The 27,247-nt window shown below is 44.8% G+C and overlaps 1 protein-coding gene across 4 annotated transcripts in view; it reads right to left on the bottom strand.

Moving 5' to 3' along the window:
* The window catches only part of CLNK (cytokine dependent hematopoietic cell linker), a 200,062-nt gene that overhangs the window by 94,049 nt on the left and 78,766 nt on the right, over positions 1-27,247 (bottom strand). For all 4 annotated transcript variants that reach the window (XM_081487638.1, XM_081487833.1, XM_081487920.1 and 1 more), the window contains exons 3-4: positions 19,877-19,948; positions 6,367-6,395 (exon numbers count right to left, since the gene is read on the bottom strand). In XM_081487638.1, the coding sequence (XP_081343764.1) occupies positions 6,367-6,395; positions 19,877-19,948 (101 nt within the window). The remainder of the gene's footprint in view (positions 1-6,366; positions 6,396-19,876; positions 19,949-27,247) is intronic.

Genomic DNA, 27,247 nt, shown 5'->3' with positions numbered 1-27,247 from the left:
GATGGGTTCCCCAAGCAAAATGAGCTTCTGCTTTCATTTCAGTCACAAGATTTCGGAACGAGAGGCACAGGGGAGAGAGGTATGGTGAGGGTGAGGGTTGTTGTTGTTCAGTTGCCCAGTCATGTCTGACTCTTGGCCACCCCGTGGACTGCAGCTGGCCTCCCAGTCCCTCACCATCTGCCGAAGTTTGCTCAAGATCATGTCCATTAAGTCAATGATGCTATCCAGCCATCTCATCCTCTGACACCCTCTTCTCCTCTGCCCTCAATCTTTCCCAGCATCAGGGACTTTTCTAGTGAGTCAGCTGTTTGCATCAGATGGCCAAAGTACTGGAACTCACTCATAAATATCTGGTAAAAGCAAGAGGCTGGCGAATCCCAACTTCCCATCACTAAGTACCCAGAGCCAAGACAATTGTGTCCCCCGCACCTTTTCCCTTGCTTCTCCGCACTAGAAACCCTCATGGGTAGCAGGGTATGCGGCCACCTAGAGTAAGTCCTTATTACATGTCTTTGTCATCACTTGGCCATGGGTTCAAGTTTTGGTTGATGGAAGAGATGAAAAATCAACTCACAATCTCCAGGAGACTTTCTTGAGGAAAATTTTTGTGTGCTGTTCATTCCTTCTTTTCCTTCCCTTCCTGCCTCCTGCAGGCATCACTATTTTAGACAATGAGAACAAGCGAGGCAGGAGGGGCAGGGTTTCTGAGAACTTCAAGGGACAGAGCTGCCAAACAGCCTGGAACTGTTTACCTCTGGACTTGACTTACGTAGAAAATAAACATTTGTCATGTCTAAGCTCCATGATTTCTTTTTAAAAGTGTCTTGCTGCCTTAAATGTTGTTCTCAGCTGTGGTGTTCTCCATTAACAAACCCAGCAGAGCCTCTGATCAAAGGCACGGGCCCATGTTTCCCAGAAGCTGAATGAGAAGTTCTAGGTTCAAATCTTGGCCATGTGACCTCAGGCAAGCTTGTAAGCCTGGTAGGAATGACTGTGTTCCTGCATGCTTAGTTGTTCAGTCGTGTTAGACTCATTGTGACTCTAGGGACTGTAGCCCGCCAGGCTCCTCTCTGCCCATGGGATTCTCCAGGCAAGAATACTGGAGTGGGTTGCCATGCCCTCCTCTAGGGGATCTCCTGAACCAGAAGTCAAACCTGAGTCTCTTACATCTCTTGCATTGGTGGGAGGGTTCTTTATCACTAGCTCCACCTGGGAAGCCCAGGAATCAGAGTGTCTACCCCAAATAACGGTTGAGAAGCTTAAATAAATAACTCCCTGGCTCAGTGCCCTTCTGAGGAATTGCTGTGTTCTGTGTTTCATGTCTTTTCAAGGTCAACTTCAAGGGCAAATCTTTTTTCACTCAATCCAGATCTTTAGATCTTCAGATCTGTATTAGGAATTTGTTCATTAGTTAGTGCCCATTTCCAGATAAAATATGTGCCTTTCCAGCATTTCAACTGTTTACAACTGTTATTCAGAAGGATTCTTTGAGCCGAGCTCCGGTCTAGCCAAGAGGCTCTGGGAGTCAATGACTGATAAACCGAGGCCGACACTGTTTGGGGCCCAACTTAACACGTGTGCTGTGATGAAGCTGAGTTCTATGCTATTGGTGTCTCTACAAGTTCCCTCATTTCGCTTGGGCCCTGTTTAGCTAATCATACATCGAGGAGAATAAAATCTGTACCCTACAGCTAAATTAGGCAAGTTTATAAAGGGCCTAGCACATCCTAGGCACCCCACCTAATAGGTTAATTTCTTTCCATTTTCTCTCATTCTCAGGACTCACTGGTGTCATGAGAAAACCGGTATTCGAATTCTGAGCTCCACACTCACAGCCCACGTTCTTTCTCCCACATGAGCTGCCTTTCTCCATTTTTATCCTTTAAAAACTTGAAGGTATTTGGGGATGAAGAGGTGGGTAGTTTATACTCTGCACCCTGGCAGGTCCCAAACTTTAGAACATCTTCTGTTTGGCATCCACCCATGGCTGGAGGGAAAGACAGGAAGGGACTTCCTAGAATTACTTCCACTGTCTCTGAGTCAAGGATTATGATGTTGAATAAATCTTGACTATATGACTTATATAGTCAAGAGGAGAAGGAAGGGAGAAGAAAGGAAGGAAGCAGGAAGAAAAAGAAAGAATAGAAATAGAATATATAGACATAAGTAATTTATGTATGAGGATGAGATGGTTAGATAATACCTCTGACTCAACAGAAATGAAATTGAGCAAACTTCGGGAGACAGTGAAGGACAGGAAAGCCTGGTGTGCTGCCCTCCATGGGGTCTCAAAGAGTTGGACCCGTCTTAGCAACTGAACAACAATTTTATGTATGTTATATATCTCATACATATTAAATCTCTATCTATCTATCCATTTATTAATTATCTATCTATCTCTCTACCTGCTCGGTCATCTAGCACTTCTGGGAATTTCAGTTTTATTCACTGAACCATAGTCTCCTGATCTGAAGATTATGAACTATGAATTTCAAGTCACAAGTAGTCTAAGCTTGCAGACATAGCTATATGGGAAACATTTATTGGGAGCTGGGCAAACGGGCTCAAGGTTCTCACCAGATAGCTCTTGGAAATTCACTTCCCTTTTCTAGTTCTTAGTTTCCTCATCTGTAAAGTACGGCATGAGAATCTCAGACTAGCTGAGTCCTGGGAACCTTTCATTTTTATTTCCCTTTTCAAAAACTTGTGGTCAAGGTATCTCATTGAATTGTGAGCATCCACTCACATTTTGTAGTTTTGTATTTTGTATTTGTATTTTTGCATTTTGTATTTTTAAGAGTATTTTGGTGTACTGATGTTACATGGGCTTTGATAAGTGCATTGAATAGAATTGTTATCAATTACAACAAACAAACAAACAAAAACTCGTGGTCAAAGCTGGATAGAGTATCTGGCATATTAAGAAACTACCTCAGTTGGTTCAGTGAATGGATAGATGGATGGATGAATGGTGATACAGGCAGTTGCCTCTTGGTGCAGGCAGACTTGATAAGTTTCCATCGACCTGTCTATATTTTTTTCTTCAGCCAGTGATTCTCCAAAGACTATCCTAGCACTACCTGAATTAGGATCATCCTTCTGGCCTCACTATAGCTCTGCCAAAGAACAAACCCTGGGCTTGTGATAAGCATTTTTCGCTGCTGAGATTCCGATACACACTGGATTTTGAACGCAATTGTAAATCCGTGGGCTTATCAGCCTTGGATGATTTGACTCCTGGCTTGTGCTTATGGAAACTGGGTGGAGAGCTTTTTCCTGCAATTCACCTGTTAACATTTCAATTTGTTTCTGTTCACCAACTTCCCCAGCACTTTGGGGGGGAACGAGCCTCTGCTATATTAATACAGATCTTGCACTGCCTAGAGATGGCCAGCAGGCAGCAGTGGATGCTCACATATCCCTTACCTACCATTTCCCTCCCCGCCAATATAATAATTTGTATTATTTTTTTCTTTTAGAAATGAGGGGAAAAAAAAAAAACCTTTAAGATTGATTTTCCTTAGGAAAAAAACAAAACAAAACAAGTATTCCTGGACAAAATGAAATTTGTTTTCTATTTAATTGAGTCAACCAACAAACACCTTTATCAGAGTTTTTATTGTGTATGGTGACTTAAGACAGAAGGATACACTTTCTAAACGGGCTGTCCTCTCCAATATCAATCTTTATTCAGTGGAAGGAGACAATCTCCTGAGTTTATTTTGTGGAAAAACTTGACACTGTTTTCTATATATCAACATCACAAAAGCTGTTGGTATTGACAGATTGTCCAAGTTTGGATATGTGTCTGTCTTCTCCTAGGCCTAGACAATTTTTTTTTGGTAAATTATTTTGAGCATAAAAAAGATGCTGCTGTAGAAAAATCATAAGATACAGATAAGCAAAAAAAGAGAAGTAAAGTCACAATAATGTTCCCATATCAAGATATGGTGGTTTAGTCGATAAGTTGTGTCCGACTCTTGTGACCCCATGGACTGTAGCCCGCCAGGCTCCTCTGTCCATGAGATTTTCCAGGCAAGAACACTGGAGTGGGTTGCCATTTCCTTCTCCAGGGGATCTTCTCAACCCAGGAATTGAACCCGGGGCTCCTGCATTGCAGGCAGATTCTTTCCCAACTGAGAGCCACTGTAAATATTTAATTAGAACAAAATCACTAACACACACATAAACACACATATACAGACATGATATAAACTGTGTATATGATCACAATATGTGTGGATGTTTTCTTGCCTGCCCTTTCATATAATACCTTGTTATGATATACCCTCAGTGACTATGCTTCAAGATCACCATTTTTAATTTCTATGTAGTATTCTTTCATATAGACATTCTTCTAATTTCAACTCTATTTTTACCATATTTTCAATTAGTCGCATGATAAAAAGTTGCAAGCACCTTTAAAGTACCTGGGAATGTTATAGATATCATTGTGATGAACTGTCTTTTACATACATCATCACGTGTGTCTTTAATTATATCAGCTTTATTCTAGTTCGGTAGGCACTGGGCATGGTGTGTAAGCTTGCAGAGGCTGGGGTGGTATGGTTCACTAAGTATTTTTGTTAGAGTGTAGACTCAAGTGCTCTGGGCTGCTTCATCTCTATCAACTTTGGTGGAGGGTTGATTTGTTTTCTTTTCCTTGCTTGTGTCTCTGGAATGCTGTTAATGAAATGAAATCCCGTTTGTCAGTTTTCCTCTCCCTTAAGGCAGGTAGGTGGAGAACAAGTCCCAAGGGAGAGAATACAGGTCACTCTTAACATTCGCTGGCCACCGAATCAGATTAGCAACCTCATTTGAGGCACCATCCCCTTTAGAATTTTCTACAGCTCCTCTGCCCCCCGCCCCCCTGACTCTAAGTGGATGGTAGGAAGTGTTGAGAAGTGGCAAGCATGTGGGGAGAATGTGCTTGACAACAGAGACTCAGTACAGTTTGGAAGCAACAGCCTTGAGAGAACTGGAGGAGGAAACGGCAACCCACTCCAGTACTCTTGCCTGGAGAACCCCATGGGCAGAGCCTGGCGGGCTACAGTCCATAGGGTCACAAAGAGTTGGACACGACTGATTGACTGAGTACATACACACCTTGAGACAATGCGACCTCTCTTAGGACCTGATTGAGAAGCTTCTGTAAGAAGGATTAGAGCTGGATGCTCATTTGTTTCTTATTTATATTCACACTTGCCATGCTGATTTTGCTTTCTCCTCCTTCTCCTTGCTGCTGTGCAGGGCACACTGGGTGCTGTAACCAGCAGCTCCAACATGTGCTATAATAGTGTAGCAGTGTAGTGTTAGTCACTCAGTTGTGTCTGACTCTTTGCGACCCCACAGACTGTAGCCCACCAGGCTCTTCTGTCCATGGGATTCTCCAGGCAAGAATACTGGAGTTGGTTGCTATTCCCTTCTCCAGGGGATCTTCCCAACCCAGGGATCAAACCCAGGTCTCCTGCCTTGCAGGAGATTCTTTACCATTGCAGATTCTTTACCATCTGAGCTATAGGGAAGCCCTGTTCTATACTGAATCCTGTGAATTCATTTGTGATGATATCACTCCCCAAGACTCTATTGTGCAAAGGCACACTCTCTCTAGTCAATTTCTCATTTTTTTCTTTTTTTCTTGGCCATGCCATGTGGGATCCTAGTTCCTCAACCTGAGACCAAACCAGGAGCCCTTGGCAGTGGAGGCTTGCAGTCCTAACCACGGGAAAGGCAGGGAATTCCCTATTTCTCTCTCTCTCTTTTTTTTATGTCTCATTACAGTCATCACTTCTAGCCACCAGTTTTCTAGGAAATTCTATGGGACTTTCCTGATATAATAATGCTCCAAGATGAATAAGCATATATAATACTTTACTCAAACTTTAATGGGATCCTAACTAAGTGTCTACTAATAGGAACTAGGCCCTTTAAAAGAGATGTAGGAGAAGCACCAAAAGTGGTTTCTGACTCATTTGTTCACCCAACACGTATTTTAGGGGGAGTCCATTATGTACAACTTAGTTAGACAAACACTAATGAGTAGCCACAAATATTGGCACTCCGGCAGGGTTCTACCCATTTTGCAGATGAAGAAACTGCAGCCCACAGGGATCTGCACTTCCTCCAAGGCTACACAGCTAATAAACGGAGAGCCAGGATCTCCACCTCATCTGGCAGCCTCCAAAGCTGTGGACATCATAGACTTCCAGCCTGGGAGCAATCAGAGGGAAAGACTCTAAGTCACTAAAGTTGCCTTGAACAGGCCAATAGCTTTATCCAAGGAAAAATGGAAAAGGATGGAAGGAGGAATAACAGACTCCTGCGGACATTCCCACTGCTTCGGTGCCTGGGGGGGCCCTGACTTACCTGTGGCACTGTTACTTCTGGGCCATGACCTAGGACAGAAAAGAGAACCAAGGTAAGTGTCTGGTGCATTCAGTTCATTGTCCTCCCCAGAGGAGCAGGTAGTCATCGAAGGCAGATCACAAATCAAGTTATAGAGCACTTTCTTTGTGCTTGTGCTGTTCTAGACCCAAAGGAACATCTCATTACAGAGAATTTAGAAAATAGAGAAGCGCATCTAGAAAAAAACAGTCAACACCACAGGTAATATTTTGGCAAGGCTCAGGCATATGTGCGCATGTGTGTATGAGGATGTCTGCATGCATTTTGATATATAAATGTCTAAAAATAATATGAATGAATATATAGGCTTCTGTGGATATAGAGAACAGACATATGGAAATGTGTTGGAGGAAGGGGAGGGAAGGATGAATTGGGAGATTAGGATTGACATATACACACTACCATGTGTAAAGTGTATAGCTAGTGTGACCCTGCTATAAAGCACAGGAAGCTCAAACTCAGGCTTTGTGATGACCTAGTGGAGTGGGATGGGGGAGGTGGGAGGGAGGACCAAGAGGAAGGGGATATATGTACATACAGCCGATTCCCTTCATTGTACAGAAGAAACTAACACGACATTGTAAATCAATTGTACTCCAATGAAAACTGCATTGTAGATCTTTAATTGTTACTCAAAAACATGATATTTATTTGCTGTGTGATTTCTGGAGGGGGAAATTAGGTTCTTGCTCCCTTTTGCAATTGTAAATCATGTTGCATTGTGGATCCCTGATTGCATTTTGAATCCGATCGCCGAGTGTTTCCTTGGAGAGACTCCATCAAGGGCAACGAAAGTGTCTGACAATGATAATGTGGGTCTTATAGTTTCATATCACTCACGTGCCTTCTGGATGGTTTGCATCAATCTTTCAATCTATATTCTTGTCTACCGAGTGAGGGGTGACCATCTCATCACATCTTACCACTGTTAAATCCACGACCATTTAAAACAACTTTCCCCACTTGTTACTTGATTCTTTTTATCTGTTTCACTTCCTTGATGACTAGTGAGGATGAATTGTTATTTATTTTTTCCAAATAGTTCCAGGCCTTTGCCTGTCTTCAGTGGTGAAGTTATCTGGGAAGACCAATGAGGTCTTCTCCTGGCCACCACATTCCCCCTTGGACAGTGTGCTTTTGGAAGCTCCTTTTCCCTCAATTTCGGGCAATGATATGAAAAGCCCTGGGGTAATGAAAGCTGTGAAGGATGAGTCTGCTGTGAGCTTAGTTGTTTGTGCCTTTAATAATCCCTGGTCCTTGCATGGAACCTATCCTCTGAGGCTCTCAAAGTGCGTCACAGGAGCAATTAATTGAGCATCGCAACACACGCTGGGTGTAAATATTTATGAGGTCTCGTTGGTGGCGGCTGGGACACCGGGCACAGAAGAGTTAAGCTGGGAGATTGTAGTCACCAGGAGACCGCAGCCCGCGAGTCTCACTTCCAGCTCAGCCTGTTGCCCTCTTCTCACAAGGTTCAGGCCCCAAACGATTCTGTTGGGTCGCTACCACTGTCCCAAGTTCATGGCGGAAATGTGGGGTTCGCAGGGCTCCATGGGTCATCCCGTCCTGCCGAGATCAAAGGAATTGCCACCAGCCTGTGGGACACCCCCCACCCCCCAAGATCCTTGCCACCTCCCCTGGCCCTTGCCTGCAGGCGGTGGCCAGTCATGCTTTAGAAGGACTGTGCCCTGCCCTGGGGTGCTGTGTGGTTCACTCTTGGCTCTCTTTCAAGTTGCCAGAGATCCTGCAGAAATTAACAGTAAATCAGCCAGGAAGGAGCCGAGAGCTCTCTGCTCTGGGGCCTGAGAGCTCTCTCTTGACACTTTCCACACATGGCCTCTTCCTTGACATCTTGGTCTTTGATTAACGCCACGGAAGGCTCCCCAGAGTCGCAACTCCTGACATGTGACATGGAAATGATATATTTCTGTGACTGTGTACAGGCAGCTTGATGCAGGCGTGGCGGGCCGTGGATAGAAGGCAGCGTGTGAGCACAGGCAGGATTCGGTCCTGACCCTGGGACTTTGAGGACAAGGCACCCTCTTCCTGGGACTGGAGGAGGAACTTCAGGTTTTAAATTAAGATTTCGTTCTCCGTCTAATCTTGGCCTCACCCCCATTTTTATTTTATTTTTTTAAAATTTATTTATTTACCTATTTCATTTTTGGCTGTGCTGGACCTTTGTTGCTAAGCGAACGTTTCTCTAGTTGTGGCGAGCGGGGCTTACTTGGTAGTTGCCATGTCCAGCCTTTTCATTGCGGTAGCTTCTCTTGTTGCAGAGCACTGGCTCTAGGGTGTGTGGACCTCAGTACTGGTGGCTCCCAGGCTCTAGAGCACAGCCTCAACGGTTGTGGTGTATGGGCTTGGTTGCTCTGTGGCATGTGGGATCTTCTCAGATTAGGAATAGAACCCGTGTCTCCTGAATTGGCGGGCAAATTCTTTCCTATTTAGCCACCAGGGAAGCCCTCACCCAGTTTTTAGACTCAAAGACCATCAATGTCTGAAAACATGTTGGAAATAATGTCCAATTTGTGGTTGCAGGTTTCAGATTCTTGGAGGCTGGACTGAGGCCTTGAGATGCTAAAAAGAGCGGATCTGAAGGGAAAAACACCTGTTCAGGCACCGAGCAGGGCTCACTTCTGGCCAGTGGGCTTTCCCTGCTTTGCAGATGCAACTAAAACCGAGAAGTCACGTGTCTAAAGTGACATAGAAAGCCATCGGCAGTGACAGGATTGGCCTTATTATTCACCAGCCGAGGCAACAACTTAGCCCACCGGGCTCCCTGCCTCTGGAAGCTTCCTCCCAACTGTAAAGCCGTCTGCAAGTGGTTTATCTGCTGACTCCTCTTGGTGGGGCCCCAAAGCCATGGTGCTCATTCATATGTCATGTCTTCTGGGACTGTGCACCCCAGGGTCCTCTGTGCGTCAATGCAAGCCAGATGAATTAGCAGAGGAAGCGGCAACCAGGCAGGAATGATGTTGTTATTCCAGCTGAGCCCAAAAGCCCTGGGGGAGTGGCGGGGGGAGGGAAGTGCAAGGAAGGGTCTGGGGAGGCGTCCTAGACTCCAGGGTTATGTCTGGCTGGAGTGAGGCGGACTGCATCTCGACACCGGCAGCTGACAAGCGCTCTGAAAAGGCTCCTGTGTTAACACTCTTCACAGCCTGACAGCCAGGGTGATTAATGAAGGATGCTGCTCGCAGACTTCCTGAAGATTTGATGCATTCTCTCTGTGCTCAAGCAAGGCCCATGGTTAGCAAGCTGCCTCTTGCCAGGGGATGACAACGATGCTCCCCGGCTTGCTTTCGTCAACAGCATCCATCACGTGGCCACGTGCAAACAGGCCGCAGCTGGATGGTGTGTCTCTTGGCAGCCGCCCCTCTGCCCTCCTGACCCTCCTGCTCCTTTTGGTATCTGGGCCGCGAGTAAAGCAGGTGTCCCTCTCTATTTCTGCTTGGACAGGCAGGTGTCCACATGGTGGGCAGGGCAGTTCATGGGGTATAGAGTGAACAAAGCTGGCCTCCAGAGATTCGTGGTTTCCAATATTTAAGGCTCATTACAAATGAAGATGTTTAATTTCTGAGTTAGTTTGAATTTTTAATACTTCTTAATAATTTAAAAGGTTTAATCATTTTTAATTTTTCGAGGGTACTAGATTAAACTCCCCCCCACCCCTCGCTGCCTGGGAGAACTGGGTCTGATAGAGCCGGCAGGCTGCATGCATGTTGTCTTATCCATGGGAACAGAGTTTGGATGGTGTGTTATTCCGGTCCCATAGAGACGAGACTTGATCCTGTCTCCAGGGTCAGGCTCCTGGCATGGAGATTAATTCCTCATCACCCTCTCGAGTCTGGTGGGCCCCTCTGGGTCTCCCCAGTCACCTGCCGCTGGTCCAGAATGCGGCAACAAAACCCCTGGGAACTGGTTGGGGTGATTTTTTCCCCTCTCCCAAACCTCCAAGATTAACTGGCTCAGCTCCACACCTCATTGAAAGCTCTTCCCCTGAAACAGAAAGATTACTTTAGAATAAAATTCTCTGATTTGGGGGAAAATGGCTGATCTTTTTAAGAGTCACTACCTCTAGTAGCTCTGCTGGTAAAGAATCTGCCTGCAATGCGGATCCTGGTTCAATTCCTGGGTCAGGAAGATCCGCTGGAGAAGGGTTAGGCTACCCACTCCAGTATTCTTGGGCTTCCCTGGTGGCTCAGCTGGTAAAGACTCCACCTGCAATGCAGGTAGACCTGGGTTTGATCCCTGGGTTGGGAAGATCCCCTCCAGTGTTCTGGCCTGGAGAATTTCATGGACTGTATAGTCCATGTGGTTGCAAAGAATCAGACACGGCTGGGCAACTTTCACTTTTCAAACTCATTTTAGGGGCTTCCTGGTAGCTCAGTGGTAAAAAAATCTGCCTGCCAATGCAGAAGATGCAGGATTGATCACTGGGTCAGGAAGATCCCCTGGAGAAGAAAATGGCAACCCCCTCCAGTATTCTTGCCTGGAGAATCCCATGGACCAAGGAGCCTGGTGGGCTACAGTCCATGGGGTCCAAAAAGAACTGGACACAATTTAATGACTAAAAACAACAGCAAAACTCATTTTAAATATAAACCAAAAAGGAGTGAAGACAGAGGTCAAGTTTCTAAATTCATTCCCTTCTTCCTGCTCTTTCAACTTCTACCTACAGCATGTTGGGAGCTGTGCACTTTATAGAAATCATTTCACTCAAACTTCGTAGCAAAGCTTGTTGGACAGTATCTTGATATCAGTGTCAGGGCTACGATGGGATGTTAGTGCTATATTTCCCACCTGATGGGCCCACCCTCTTCTCTCCACCTCCCTGAGGGATGGGGAGGGTTTGCATCAGGGAGACATGGGGCGGAGGTGTGGAAATGTGCAGGGAGCTTGGAGGGCAGGGAACCTGAGGGATAAGCTGGAAGGACTGTGTTGACCTCTAGGTGATGTGACGCTTCTCAACACAGAGGATAAAGGATGCTCAGAGCCGCATCTCAGGAAAGTGATGCAGGAGCACATATGTCCGAGTGGAGAGGGAAGGACAGGGATGTAACAGTCTCAGTAAGAGGTATGACAGGCCTCAACGGTGCGGGTTTTTATTCCTCCCCATCATGGGCACCCAAACCCTACTCTGATCACCTGGCACCTGCCTTGTGGAACCCACACTCGTATCACCAGAACGGAGCCCAACTCCACTTCTCAAACTTCCTACACCAGGCCCTTAGCTCCTAAAAGGGAGACCAGGTACCTAACACAGTGCCTGGAACGTGGCTTATACACAAAAACACGTTGTTGAATGAGCACAAAGGAGGGAATGGGAGAGTGGCTGACGGCAAGGCACACAGGTGGCAGGGAAACACAGGTAAGAGAACAACCCCGGAGTGAGACAGCCTCGAGCCCCACCACAGCCCACGTCTGGGTCCACATGCAGACTTAACCTCCCCCAGAAAGGTCTGCAGGGTGTCCAGCACGTAGGAACCTGGTCCATGGGTATGCATGCAAATCCCCCCTGGGGACTGGTTCCAGTTTTCATTACAAATTTGATGTTGGAGAATAAGGAATGACTCCTTATTCCTTTAAAGCAGATGAAATTCACACCAAGGTGGAATTTAATAAGTGAATAATGGTTCATTCCTTTTAGGGGGCAGGTGATGGAAATGTTCTTTTAAAAATTGAAGTATAATTGATTTACAATGATTCAGGTGTATAGCAACGTGATTCAATTTATATATATTTATATATATATATATATATTCTTTTACAGACTCTTTTCCTTATAGTTCATTATCAGATATTGAGTATAGTTCCCTGTGCTATACAGTAGGACGTGTTGTTAATCTACTTTACATAGAGTAGTGTATATCTGCTAATACCCAATTCCCAATTTATCCCTCCTCCCTTCCATCTTAGTGGGGCTTCCCTGGTGGCTCAGATGGTAAGGAATCCACCTATAATGCAGAAGACCCATGTTTGATCCCTGGACCAGGAAGATCCCTTGGAGAAGGGAATGACTACCCACTCCTGTATTCTTGCCTGGAAAATTCCATGGACAAAGGAGCTTGGCGGGCTATAGTCCATGGAGTCTCAAAAGAGTCAGACACGACTGAGCAACTAACACTACCCCCTTGGTAAACATAAGATTGTTTTCCAAGTCTGTGAGTCTATTTCTGTTTTGTAAATAAGTTCATTGTATCATTTTTTACAGATCCCACATATAAGTGATATCATATAATATTTGTCCTTCTATGTCTGACTTACTTCACTTAATACAATAATCTCCAGGTTCATCCATGTTGCTGCCAATGAATTGTGTCATTCTTTTTTATGGCTAAAAGTAATATTCCGTTCTGTATATATATCAGATCTTCCTTATCCATTCATCTGTGGATGGACACATAGGTTGCTTCCATGTCTTGGCTGTTGTGAATAGTAAGTAGTGCTGCAGTGAACTTTGGGGTGTGTGTATGTTTTTGAAATAGAGTTTTTGTCTTTTATGGTTGTATGCTCAGGAGTGGGATTTCTGGATCATATGGTAGCTCTGTTTTTAGTTTTGAAGGAACCTCCACACTGTTCTCCATAGTGGCTGTACCAACAGCATAGGAGGATTATGGATTCATTTTTTGTAAAAGATATCCTTGACTAGGTCTAAGAATCTTCTCTTTTCTAGTTTGTTTTTACAGAAAAATATTTGGGAGGATGCAACTCCCTGAAGTGATCCTGAGAAAAACATTGCCAGTGTTTGACATCATTCTGAACCATGAAATGCTCACACTCCCCACCACACTCTTGGCTGGAAGTAGCCCAGCCTGACTCTCACCCCCTCGCATCCTACCCTACCAGGGTCCTAGAGCCTTCCCTCCTCTGAGCTTCTATGCCAGCCCTTCTAGCTCTAACTGTATACTTTGTGTAGCTCAAAGCAGTGTATATTTATTAATTTCTTACATAAATCTCATATTAAATTTCACTTGTCTTTTCCTTCTTTCCTCAACTAGACTGTAAGTTCTTTGGGAACAGAAAGCATGTCCTGTGAGCTATTCAGTTCAGTTCATCTCAGTCACTCAGTCGTGTCCTACTCTTTGCGACCCCATGGATTGCAGCACGCCAGGCCTCCCGGTCCGTCACCAACCCCTGGAGCCTATCCAAACTCATGTCCATCGAGTCAGTGATGCCATCCAACCATCACATCCTCTGTCGTCCCCTTCTCCTCCTGCCCCCAATCCTTCCCAGCATTAGGGTCTTTTCCAATGAGTCAACTCTTCGCATAAGGTGGCCAAAGTATTGGAGTTTCAGCTTCAACATCAGTCCTTCCAATGAACACCCAGGACTGATCTCTTTTAGGATGGACTGGTTGGATCTCCTGTGAGCTATAATCCCTTCCATATATGCTATCTAAGCTCCTGACAAATATTGAAAGAGAAAAACAAATTCATTTGGCAGTTTGATGGTCATACAGCAGACGAACGAGTGATGCAGAGCGTGGTGCTTGGCCAGGATGACTTTAGCACCAGTGGGCAGAGCAACGCCTGAATCTACCATCCCTGCCACCCTCCATGCGCTCTCTCTCCCTCTCCCATTTGTTCTGCCATCTCTCCCTGTTCCTCTCTCTCTCTCTTTTTCGGCTGTGCAGCATAGCTTGTAGGCTCTCAGTTCCTCGACCAGGGATAGAACTCAGGCCTTCGGCAGTGAAAGTGCCAAGTCCTAACCACCAAACTGACAGGGAATTCCCTTCTCTCCCCTTGTTTTTCCATCCTTCTTGCTCTGTGAAAAGTTTCTTTTATCACCTATTTCAGGATCCAGTCTCTGTTAGGTGCTGGGAGGAGTACAGGCTCATAGCATCCTGGGGCATCCCGACTTTATCTACCTCCTTCCCACTCTTCTTATTCCCTTCAGCCATGTTTATTGAGCATCTTCCACATAGGAGCTTACACAGGAGCTCCTTGCAGACAACAACAGAGAGCTGGCAGGACAGCACATTTTTCCATGCATCCTCTGAAAGCACCTGGCACCCTCTGTAAAGCTCTCAGCTTGAGGGAATCTTTAGGAAGGACACTTTCTGCACAGTGAGGGGACCAGAGGGAACAAAAATGACTCTTAACATCTCTCTCGGTGCTGCAGACTCTCAGAGCGGTTGAAGAACAGGAAGGGCAAAACCAGAGATGCCAAGCGCAGACCTACTGCAGCGGCTGCCCATCCTGAGCTGAGCTGTGATCTCAGGGGTACCTGGCAAGGACGGCCGGCAGGGCGCCTCCCAGTGCACCGAATAGAACAGGGAAGCTGTCTCCCTGAGGACCGGCCTCCTGGGACCTGGGAAATGACAGCCAGCTGCACCTGGTTCCCTGGGGTTAGCCATTGCTGCAGGTATTAGTGGCAGGAGAGAAAAATCCCTAGACAATGAGGTGATGCATTGGATAGAGTATGAATGTGGGAAATGTGAGCCACGCTGTTAGGAATGGCCTTATCAGGAATGGGGATGGAAACAGAGACTTGGACTTGGAGTGTGAACCATGGCTTCGCTTCTCCCTAGAAAGTGAACTTGAGAAAGTGCTCCGTCTCCCAAGCCTTACCATCTCCCGAGCTCACAGGGCCTGCGTCGGCTTCAGTCCCCGCATGTGGCACAGTGTCTTGTGTTCTGTTACACGGGCCTTTTTATTTGTTTCCACCAGAGGCTGAGCATCTTGATGGCAGGGGCTGTGTCTTCCTCATCTTTGATTTTTCTGGCCCCCAAGGCTGTGATCTCTTGCAGGTGAGGACAACATTCTCTCCAATTTCCATCCCACCCTCCTGCACCCCTATCTTATATCTTCTTCCTTTCATCTCGCTTACCTAGTTGAGAGGGAGAGGGAGAGTGCTGAGCCCAGAGGCCTCTTACTCCAGCTCCAAAGCTTGCACTCTTGGTAACAATGTTTGATGCCAAGGTTCTCAAACATGCCCAGCCATCATGATCACTGGGAGGGCTTGTTTAATCCAGGTGCTCAGACTCTAAAACCCAAGTGTCTGATTCAGTAATGGGGCTGAGGACCTACACTTTCAAGCAGCTCCCAGATATGCTGATACTGCTGGTCAAGGGACCAGCTCTAAAAACTGCCGCTGGGAATCTTTGTGATTGGGGATGTCCTTCTTAGGACATGTCAGCTCTAAGAATCGCCGCTGGAGGCTTCGTGATTGTGGATGTGGATGTCCTTCTCAGGACATATGCTCCTTCCTTCTTCACAGTGGAGTCTTGACAAGGGTAGGTTTGAGACTCACAGGAGCAGAAAACGTAGAACCCAGAACAGGCCCTGGATTTGAAGTCAGACCCTGAATCCAAATCCAGCTCTTACCAGTTACCGGCTCTGTGACTGTGACTAAGACATGGCACCTCGCTCAGGCTTTGTCTCCTCATCTGCTAAATGAGAATGATCACAGTGGGTTGGCCAAAAAATTTATTGAGGTTTTTCCGGGACATCTTCCCAAACTTTTTGGCCAACTCAATACCTGCTTCAGAGGGTTAAATGCTGAAGTTTCTTTTATGGAGAGTCTGGTACTTATTGGAGAGACTTCCCTGGTGGCTCAGACGGTAAAAGCATCTGCCTACAATGTGGGAGACCTGGGTTCGATCCCTGGGTCGAGAAGATCCCTGGGGAAGGAAATGGCAACCCACTCCAGTACTCTTGCCTGGAAAATCCCACAGATGGAGGAGCCTGGTGGGCTACAGTCCATGGGGTCGCAAAGCGTTGGACATGACTGAGCGACTTCACTTTCTGGTACTTGTTAGGCATTCAGTTATTGATTCAAGTTTGGACTCCATTGGAAAACATCAGTGACGGTGCTTCTGTTTGTGCTCGCATGGGGATGTGGTGGGTGTTGAGGACTCCACCAGGTAGATTCCACGGGCTGCTCTAGACAACATTCATCTCAGTCTTGTGGACAGGTCATGGGTAATGGACAGGTATGTGATCCTGTGTTTTTCTTGGATAGTCTCCTGGGCGGTATCACCTTTGTGAAACCCCAGCATTGAGCTTTGTGTTTTACCTTGTATGTTACCAGGAGGTCCGTGCATGTTTGGGGTGGATGGGGGAGGACAGCCTTTTTGCACCTGTTGCCGGAGTTGACCCCTACACCTAACTGAGGGATGGCAGTCATGAGGTCAGTGATGTGGAGACATGGTGGCTTCAGAGACTAGTAATATTTATAATAATCAGGCCTATTGTTTGCTATATACCTCAGCCTCAGGGAGGTTATTCACTGTCTCCAGTCTGTGTTCTTCTCTCCTATAAAAGGAACTTAGTGAGAATGTGACTGCTAGGGTGCAGTGAGACACTACCTATTGAGATTTTTTTTTCATTTTTTTTTTAAATTGGAGTGTAGTTGATTTGCAATGTTATTAGCAAGGACTCATAGCTTAGTCGGTAAAGAGTCTGCCTGCATTGCAGGAGACCTGGGTTTGATTCCTGGGTCTAGAAGATCCCCTGGAGAAGGAAATGGCAACCCACTCCAGTATTCTTGCCTGGAGAATCCCACAGAGGAGCCTGGCAGGCTACAGTCCACAGGGTCGCAGAGTTGGACACGGCTCAGTGACTAAACCTCCAACCACCACTGAGTCAGTGATATGCGTATATACATTCAAGCTCTTTTCTAAGATTCTACTTCTATATAGGTCATTACAGAGTACTGAGTAGAGTTCCTTGTGCTATCCAGTAGGTCCTTATTAGCTATCTATTTAGTGTCACCTAGGAAGCCCCTATTTATATATAGTAGTGTGCATATTGGAGAAGGCAATGGCACCCCACTCCAGTACTCTTGCCTGGAAAATCCCATGGACAGAGGGGCCTGGTGGGCTGCAGTCCAGGGGGTCGCTAAGAGTCGGACACGACTGAGCGACTTCACTTTCACTTTTCACTTTCATGCATTGGAGAAGGAAATGGCAACCCACTCCAGTGTTCTTGCCTGGAGAATCCCAGGGACGGGGGAGCCTGGTGGGCTGCCGTCTATGGGGTCACACAGAGTCAGACACGACTGAAGCGACTTAGCAGTAGCAGTGTGTATATGTCAATCCCAATCTCCCCATTTATCTCCCCTCTTTCCCCCTTGGTAGCCATCAGCATGTTTTCTACATCTGTGACTCGATTTCTGTTTTATAAAGAGGTTCATTTGTACCAATTTTTTAGATTGCACAGACAAGCTATTTCATATGATATTTACCTTTCTCGGCATATAAGCTCTTAAAATAGCACCTAGCCTGTGGTGAGCACTCAGTGACTGTTAGCCTTTGTTGTTTATTGAGAACCTATTATGTTCCAGGCGTGCTACAAAGGTCAGGCATTTATTCCCCAAACACAAGTACTACCTTCTATCCGGGGGATTGATGGTCGATAAAACAGTCTACTCTTGCTTTTCTTTTTCTTTTTTTTTTTTTAATGTTGCATCACACAGCTTGTGGGATCTTATTTCCCCAACCGTGGACTGAACTGAGCCCTCAGCGGTGAAAGTGTGGGAGTTCTAACCACCTGACCGCCAGTTAATCCAGTCTACTCTTGTTTCCAAGTACCATTTCTAAAAGAAGCAAGGCATTGAAATGGAAATGGGCTTGTTTGAGCGAGGTCACTCAGCTCGGGAGCAGAACCCGTTCTGTTCTGCGGTCCTGCCTGTGTGTAGCACTGCCCTTCCTGCATCATCACTAGACGCTGATAATTATCATTTGAGTGGAGAATGAAAGCATCCGTTTACTAGTTATGAAAGTATGATGGTAGATCCAAATATGTAGTTTTCAGACATTTTGATTTAATTTATAGATCTCAGATACTAATTTATATTCATATAATACTTTCATTATAAAATATGCAGTGGTACAAAGATTTGTATGTATATGGGAGTTTTTTTTTCTTTTTAATTTGGGTTTATAAATGGTTTGGAACAGGTTGCATAAACATCGTCTGTTGCTCTTTTTAATATATCTCGAGCATGCTATGACACATCCTGAAATAATTTGCTTCGGAAAAAAGCACTGCTCTCTTTTGCAAATGTAACTGTAAATATTACTTTGAGGTATGTAATTGCTGCAACCATCTCCATTTGATGGAAGACTTCTAACCTGTCCATCTCCCATCTCTTGCTATTGTCAAGAAATCAGAAATATTGACTTAAAAGGCATTATTCAAATGTGTTGAATGTAAACACTGAAGAAGTCTGAGAACAGCCACAAATTTTCCTTTGTTTAGTGCAGCCTTGAAAATATTTCAAGTATTCTGTTTTACAGGCATGCATTCACTCTGCTTAGGGAAAATATTACTTCAAGCACATCTTAGCAAGCCAAGAACACTTCTAGTGCCTGGCACTTAGTAGGAACTGAATGGATGTTTGGAGGTTGACTTGAGTTGAAGTTCGCTGGGATGCAAGTGTTGCTATAACACCTGGAAACCCTTGGGTTCCTTTAGGTACAGAGACAGCTCCGGCAGGGCTTGGTGAGCGGCTCTGACTAGAGGCAAGGCAGGCAAACCCTTCTGGGCAATGGGGCATTGCTCAGAATCAGACTCTGCTCAATGCAGAGCTAGAGCTGGCTTCACGATTGGTCCCTTGTCACTCATTTCATCGAGTGGCCCTCCTTCTGAGCTCTCAGACTTGGCTGCGAGCCCCTTGGAGACAGGACTCTGCTTCTCGTTTCAGCATTTTCAAGAGCCTGTCCTAATGCCGTAATTGCTTGTAAATGTTTCTCTCAGTTGAAAGAAAAAGGAAAGAAACCAAGTGATCACGTGGCTCCCTCTAGTCCCCTTGCTTCTGAGACCTGGCTGTGAACTCATGGCCAGATCCTCCCTTGATTCCTCACTTAAATCATTCAGCAGCTGAAGGATGCACGCTTTCCCCTCAAAGGCCGTCTCTTGGGCTGTTTAGAGACCTGGGTGGGTGGTGGAAATAGCCCTGGTCTGAAATGCTATGGATGCCTGGGCAGTGCTTTGTTTAAATTTAAAAATATTTTTTATTGGGTGTTTTACCTTACATATAATCTTTGATTTTTTTTTAATGGAAGTATAGTTGAATTACAATGTTTGTAAATTACTGCTGTATACAAAGTGATTCAGTTCATATATATATATGAACTATATATATTCTTTTTTTATATTCTTTTCCATTATGGTTTATCACAGGCTAGTGACTCTACTTCCTTATGCTGTACAGTGGGACCTTGTCTATCCATCCTATATATAATAGCTTACATCCGCCAACCCCAGCCTCCCACTGCATCCCTCTCCCATAACCGACACCTGCATCACATACATGCTGGCAGTCTGGAAGTTCAACCTACGTCAAGTCCCTTCTTATTCTAGATCTTGGTCTCCCTGTAACGTCTAAGATCACTGAGAGCTAAGTTTATCCCATTAACGATGTGTATGTGTGTGCGTGTGTGTGTGTGTCTGCGCTTGTCAGCTTATTTGCCACAGCATCAAAAATTTTACTCCTTTATTAATGAACAAAGAAATATTCTGACCTATTTTTCGGCAGAGCGAAGTTCTGGAATTTCAAATCACTGGATCCTTCTTTGGCTATTTTTCTATTGCCCCTGTGATGAAAGAAAATAGATTATCATCAGGAAATAGCAAGAAGTGAGGGGGAAAATTAATTAAGTGCATTCATTCATAGAAATAACCACTCAATCAGATGTAAGTAGTTAATGTCTCACACGTAATTGCAAATCTCTCTTTGTATTTCCAGTGGAGTTAAACAAAATCTGGACTTAAGATAATCCAATTATTTGAAAATACTTTTTTTTTTAATGTGAGAGCTTTATTTTACAAGAAGCAATAGCCTGGGGTAGAATAAGTGCTCCTAACTGGATGAAGACGTGGGCTTTCTCACATCAGCATGGTCAAGTGGTACCCTCCCTAAGGTCCCTGAATTTCCATAACACTGCTCTGTACAGCAAAAAGCATCACATGCGTGCCACCTGGTTAAGGGGAGGCTGTCAAACAAGGACAGTGCCTGCAGGCCAGGAAATGTCCTACATGCTTTCCTGTGTTGGCTGAATTCGACCAAAACTAGCAAACATCATCCGATGTAGGGAGGAAGATGATTTAGGAATAGCAACTCAGATTCAAATAATATGTATTGAACTCCTGTATAATTTAGGGACTTTGCAATGCTATTTTCTATGAAGAGATTAACTAATTTTAAATTGAGTTAATTTGTTCAAATTCAGTAAGGCATTCTCTATCATAAAGAATCTCTAGTTCATTTCATTAGCCAAGTTTAATATACTTTCATTTCTCTTGTAGGCATTTTGTGAGCTCTATTAGACGTTAACGGATGATCCCTTCCTCCACGAATGCTCCTTGGCAGCTACCAGGGTAGCTCCTCTGACCTCCTTGCCCTCCTGGTTCTCTCCACTTGGGCCACACCTGCTTCTTCTAGGACCTTAGATTTTTCTCTCCTCCCTCCCCCAGGGCTCTTCCAGGGACTGGTCCCTCTTTCTCAAACACTTGTTGTCTTTCTTCTTTCCCTGCATCAAACTCATGCTTCTGAGTTCAGTTCACCTGTCATTTCATCAGAGAAACCTCCTTTCTCCTCTGAGACAGACCCCTTTTAGCGTTCGTCTGAGTTTTAGTTGTCCTTCGACTTAACGTGTAGGCTGTATTCACGACTGCGATGCTGGGGAACTGCCATCTCCATGGGGTCAGAGACTCCAGGAGACTGCGTGCCCAGGGCTTGGTGCCTGATTGCACATGGGAATAAAGGGCTCTAGGATATGCTGAAAGATGACTTGAGGCTCTCTCTCCAGCCAGGATATTTTTAAACTTTTTTTCTATATTGGAGTATGGTCGATTAGCAATGTTGTGATAATTTCAGGTGCACAGCAGAGTGACTCAGCCATACATGTGTATGTATCCATTCTCCCCAAAACTCCCCTCCCATCCATGCTGTCACAGGACATTGAGCAGAGTTCCCTGTACTATGGATGGAACTAGAGATTGCTATACTGAGTGAAGTCAGACAGAGACAGAGAAATATCCATCCAGGATTTTTTGTGTAGCCTATTAACTGCAACACAATAAATTAAACACTTAGTGAGTTGTTTGGATATATTTTGTCACTGTGTAAATTGATCATCTAGAAAGATGATGCATGATTCCATTATTTTTTAGTTTTCGTTATTCCAAGATTACACAATTGTTTCATTACTTTATTATTTTATATTCAATACATTTTATTATTTCATTTTTTTTTTATTTACCTGGGCTAAAGCTTGATTCATAAATCTTTATCTGCATTCTGACTTCATTTCTAAGCTCTGGACACAAACATCTACCTTCTGGACATTTTTAACTGGTCACCCCCAGGCGACTCAGGCTCTTTCCTAGTGAATGCCTCCATTGTTCACAGAACTTCCAAACAATTATTTGCGCACTCACCTTGAGTCTTCCCTCCCTTCTCCTCTCCATCCTCACCATCTCTACAATTTGTTACCAGATCCTAGAAACTGAGTCCCAAACATCTCTCTTCAATTCTTTAAATGATACCTAGTCTTAGCTCTGCCTTCATTCTCTCCAGCCTGGACTCTGGAGTCAGCCCCCTGGCTTCCTGGGCTCCAATCCACCCACCAAACAGCAATGAGAACAACCATCTTTTTAACTGGCAGAATATAACCGAGTCACCTTTTTACTTGAAATCCCCACCCCTCCTCCATTTCTGCAGGACAAAGTCCACAGTCTTTACCAGGATCCTTGCTCCAGGGGCCTTGGATACAATTGGTATTATTTGTATTATTTCCTGCCACCCCTGCTCTCTGACCAGGCCCCCCACATTGTCCCTGCTTGCCACATGACAGGCCAGTGAATCAGAGACTAGGTGTTGAGGTAAGGAATACTTCATTTGGAGAGCTTACTGCCAAGAAGATGGCAGACTAGTGTCTCAAAATAACCATCTTATTGCAGTCTGGACGCCAGTTTCTTTTCTAGAACAGAGATGAGGGCAGTGAGGAAACAAAGTTAAAAGGCAATTAATCTTGCGAATATCTCTTAGAATGGTAGCCCTAGGACAGGGGATGTGATAATTATTCCTTCCTGCCAACCACAGGTGGACAGGGTCCTGAACAAACTCACTTTAGTTTAACAGTCAGACAGAGGGGCAGGATATCATGCATGACTATAATAACAAAAGCGATGAAAAGCAAGTCAAACAGTTCCAACAACAAGAAACAGTTCCAGTATGGAGTCAGAACTGGCTCTTTCCTGCAATAATAGTTTCCATTCTTCAAGGCTTAGTTCAAATATTAGTTCCCTGTGAGGTCTTCTGTGCTGCTTCCTCTTTCAACATTTTAGTATTTTGGGTATATCTCTGTTCTACGAGTCATTCATTTGTTCATGTATCCATTTATTCATTAACTCAATACAATTTAGAGATATTATAGATATAGGATTTATTTTGTGCCCGGCAATGGGGTGAAGTTGTTAAGAAGACACATGAAGCCTGCCTGGTGAATCTTTTACGGTTGTTGGGAGACAGGCCATGAACAAGTAGATAAACAATCATATTTTTATCATATTGCTGTGTATGTGTACCTGTTCAAGTGTTCATGTTCCCCTAGAGTAGGGGATTTTTGTGATAAGAGACATATCCTGGGAATATTTTCTCTCCCAGCACAAGGACTAGCTGATCTCAGGTGTGACCTCAGGAATATTTTTAAGATATGAAATGATGCATTAATAATAAATAGATAAATGAATGCCCTGCCCACCTGGGCTCTTACACAATAGTCAGCCCCTCACTCTGTTGTGTAGGGTCCTTTGGTCTCTCTGACACCAGACAACTTCTGATGTCTCCCTATACTGAGAAGGAGACCCTTGGTTTCATTACGTCTCTGAGATATGGGCAACATTTCTGTGCTCTGACAGCCAGGGTAACATTTGCTGAAATGACTTTAACCAGTTCAATTTTAGGAGAATAAGAGGGGTTCTGGGAATTTCCTCAAACTCTTCCTGGGATCCTCAAGAACCCAACAGCCTGGGAGCTTCCTCTGAATTTTCCAGAGAATCTACTTTTGCTTTTTTATCTTTAGGAAGAGAGTTTAACTCAAGATGTTTTTCTGTTTCATCTTTACAGTAACCCTCAGCAGGGCAGTTAACTTAAGTAACCTAAGTTGGGTGGGCATCCTTCTCAGCTTTTTCTACAGATGAGGGAACAGGGACCTTGAGAGTGGAGGGGATCTGGTTCAAGGTCACCAGGCTGGTTGATGGCCCAGCCAGTGCTCCACACCAGGACTCTAATCTGCCAGATATGTGCCAAATGCACCCTCCCCTCGGGGGAGCCAGGGTGTTTGGCTGCCTGATACTCAGGGTCAGGCCCCTCTGAGACCCACTAAGGAACAGGAGTGAGAATGAGTGGGGGTGGGGGCATACAAAGGATGAGGAGGTGGTGCTGTCCTTCCCACAACAGATTATTTAACAGATGAACAAAGTTGGCAAGTTAACAGCCATCAAAAGTCTGTCTTGTCAAGGATATGGTTTCTCCATTAGTCATGTATGGATGTGAGAGTTGGACTATAAAGGAAGCTGAGCGCTGAAGAATTGATGCTTTTGAACTGTGGTGTTGGAGAAGACTCTTGAGAGTCCTTGGACTGCAAGGAGATCCAACCAGTCCATCCTAAAGGAAATCAGTCCTGGATGTTCATTGGAAGGACTGATGTTGAAGCTGAAACTCCAATACTTTGGCCACCTGATGTGAAGAACTGACTCATTTAAAAAGACCCTGATGCTGGGAAGGATTGGGGGCAGGAAGAGAAGGGGACGACAGAGGATGAGATGGTTGGATGGCATCACCGACTCAATGGACATGAGTTGGAGTAAACTCCGGGAATTGGTGATGGAGAGGGAGGCCTGGCATGCTGCAGTCCATGGGGTCACAAAGAGTCAGACATGACTGAGCCACTGAACTGAACTGAACCTGGACAGTAAGCAGTTATTTGTTTTTAAAACACATAAAAAAAAACAGAACAATAGAAGGTTTGACATTAGCAGAGGTTCTCTCCATTGCTTCCCCTCCCTTTCCAGTTATTTGAGATTGAGTTTTGCTTGCTAATCACAAGGAAAACTGAAATATCCCACCCCACAATTTTCCTCTCCACCAGCTCTTTCTGGCTCAAATAATTCCAGGTTTTAGGAACACAGTTTTTAAAAAAATGTACCCTGATGAAACAATTATGAAGTCTCAGTATATCACAGAAAATATTATTTAAGAATGTTTATCACACTAGGTCAAAACTATTTGCTTTGCAATAAACTGATAACTGATCTTGGAAAGAGACAGTCAGCGTTCCCACAAATTGGCCATGGCATTTGTGAGCCTGGGTTGATGATTTTGATGATTCTGTTTATGGCGGTAGTGTAGGTAGATATGCACCATTTTCAAGACCTCAAACATCTGAGACCAGCTGTCCTTCCTGTGGGCCATTCAACCTGCCTCATCCATATAGTAAAATAAATCCAATGATCACTTTTAAATGACTGCTCTATTGCTTATCTCTGAACTTCATCAAGTGCCCCCCAGGGAAGCAACACAGGTGAGTTTATTGAACAGTGAACTCAGCACATCCTGAAAAAATGGGAAGTGCCATAGGCTTGTGGGGAAACTGAGGCACAGAGTGTCAGTGGGTAAGCCAATTAATTGTTCTTGTGATCACCTTGTCCTCTGCTGAGAAAGAGAATATCACTTCTCAGGAGCCAGGTTCTCTTCTTAATTATCCACCTATCACTTCTGGTTTTACACTTTTTGGCTATTTTTGCTTTCCTTTTTCTCCTTGGCACCTCCCTCCTGAGTGGTCAGTTGACAAAACTCATCCAGTCCTCCTTCACATGTCTTCTTGCTCCACCCCTTTCTTACACCCCTTCTTCTCAGAACTCAGGACTTTTCAGGTAGATCTAACAGAAGTCAGTTCTGCATAGTTCAATCAATATATACTGACCGTAGTGTGTTGAAGGGTGTCTACAAAAAGATTTATCTATCGAAACTGAATTATGAGAAGAGGGTCTTTGACAATGTAATTAAAGGGAGATCTTGAGATTAAATTGTTCTGGATAGGGTGGACTTATATTCAAAGTTGGGTTTCCCAGGTGGCTCAGTGGGTAAAGAATCTGCCTGCAATGCAGGAGATGCAAGAGACACAGGTTTGATCCCTGGGTCATGAATATCCTCTGGAGGAGGGTATGGCAACCCACTCCAGTATTCTTGCCTGGAGAATCCCATGGACAGAGGAGCTTGGCAGGCTACAGTCCATAGCGTCACAAAGAGTCAGACACAGCTGAAGCTACTGAGCACAGCAAGCACATATCCAAGGATGGGTATTCTTAGAAAAGAAGACCTTAGAAGACAGAAGAGAAGGGAATGCACCATCCTATGGGCTGATGGAGACAGAGACTGGAGTGATGCTGCCACAAGCCAAGAAGCATCTGGAGCACCCGAAGCTGGAGGAAGAAAGGAAGGATCCTATGCTAGAGGCTTCAGAGGAGACACAGCTCTGGGGATTGATTTCAGACTTCTGGGCTCCAGAACAGTGAGAGAATACATTTCTGTTGTCTTAAACCCTCTGGTTGATTTAAGCCACAACAGCCCTAGAAGACCCAATACACAGAACATCTAACCCAACCCATCTTAAAGTACAGAAAATAAATAAGACCCAAATCTCCAGCAGGACAAGACAATAGGTGTAACGATAAAAATGCATATAGTCTAGAAGGAAAAAGAAAGAAATGAGAATATCTTTAAGTGAGGGGGTAGTCAAGGAAGGCTTCCACAGAGTGATGAACGAGGTGCACGCAAAGTCTCTTCAGTCGTGTCCGACTCTTTGCGACCCCATGGACTGTAGCCTGCCAACTCCATTGTCCATGGGATTCTCCAGGCAAGAATACTGGAGTGCGTTGCCATTTCCATTTCCAGGGGATCTTCCCGATCTATGGATAGAACCAGAATCTCCTACATCTCCTGCATTGGCAGGCAGGTTCTTTACTACTAGTGCCACCTGGTAAGCCCAAAGAATGAGGATATACAGTATTTGCCAGACTGATGACGAGGTGAGCTGGAAGGGGGAGAGTAAGGCAGAGCAACCTATTTTGAGAGTTAAAGATGCCTGCCCCAAGCTTTAATGACCATTTTCCTCTAATTTCTCACCTTTACCAGTATTCTCAGTTACACCCAAGATGGCAGGTACAGTCTGACTAACACAGATGAAAAGTTACCATTTCTTCTGTTGTGAAATGACACTTCTCTTAATAAGCACTGAGATCAAGTTCAGCTCTTTCCAGAAGTTTCTCATTACACTCCCAGTGGGCGTGCAGATTTCTGAGAAACCACACAAATTTTTCCTGTGCCTTGATTCTCTTTCAAGGGCCATGCAGCTGGATTGCTGACTCTAAGATCATAAATAATAATAATGTATGATGCTATAATTATCATGCTAATAACAACAGCTCTAAACTTTGATAAGATTTACAACTTACTGATCATTGTTTGCCAGTTCACACAAATTAATCCATCAAATGCTCACCACAAGCCTAAGAGTCCAGTCCAAGCCTATCCCCAAGCCTGTTAGATTTCTTCATCTTGTGTCCAGCTCATGTCCCTTCTCCTCAGGAATTGCCACATATTAGGCTTCTGAGGGGGCTTCCCAAGTGGTACTAGTGGTAAATAACCTGCCTGCCAATGCAGGAGACACAAGAGATGCAGGTTCGATCCTGGGGTCGGGAAGATCCCCTGGAGGAGGACATGGCAACCCACTCCAGTATTCTTGCCTGGAGAGTCCCATGGACAGAGGAGCCTGGCGGGCTACAGTCCATGGGGTCGCAAAAAGTTGGACATGACTGAGTGACTAACA

This window comes from Giraffa tippelskirchi, chromosome 1 (genome assembly GCF_054371585.1).
Source record: "Giraffa tippelskirchi isolate mGirTip1 chromosome 1, T2T-mGirTip1v1.2.pri, whole genome shotgun sequence".
Taxonomy (NCBI): Eukaryota; Metazoa; Chordata; class Mammalia; order Artiodactyla; family Giraffidae; genus Giraffa; species Giraffa tippelskirchi.
The sequence above is the reverse complement of the archived record's forward strand: the minus strand, read 5'-3'. Positions and strand labels throughout refer to the sequence as shown.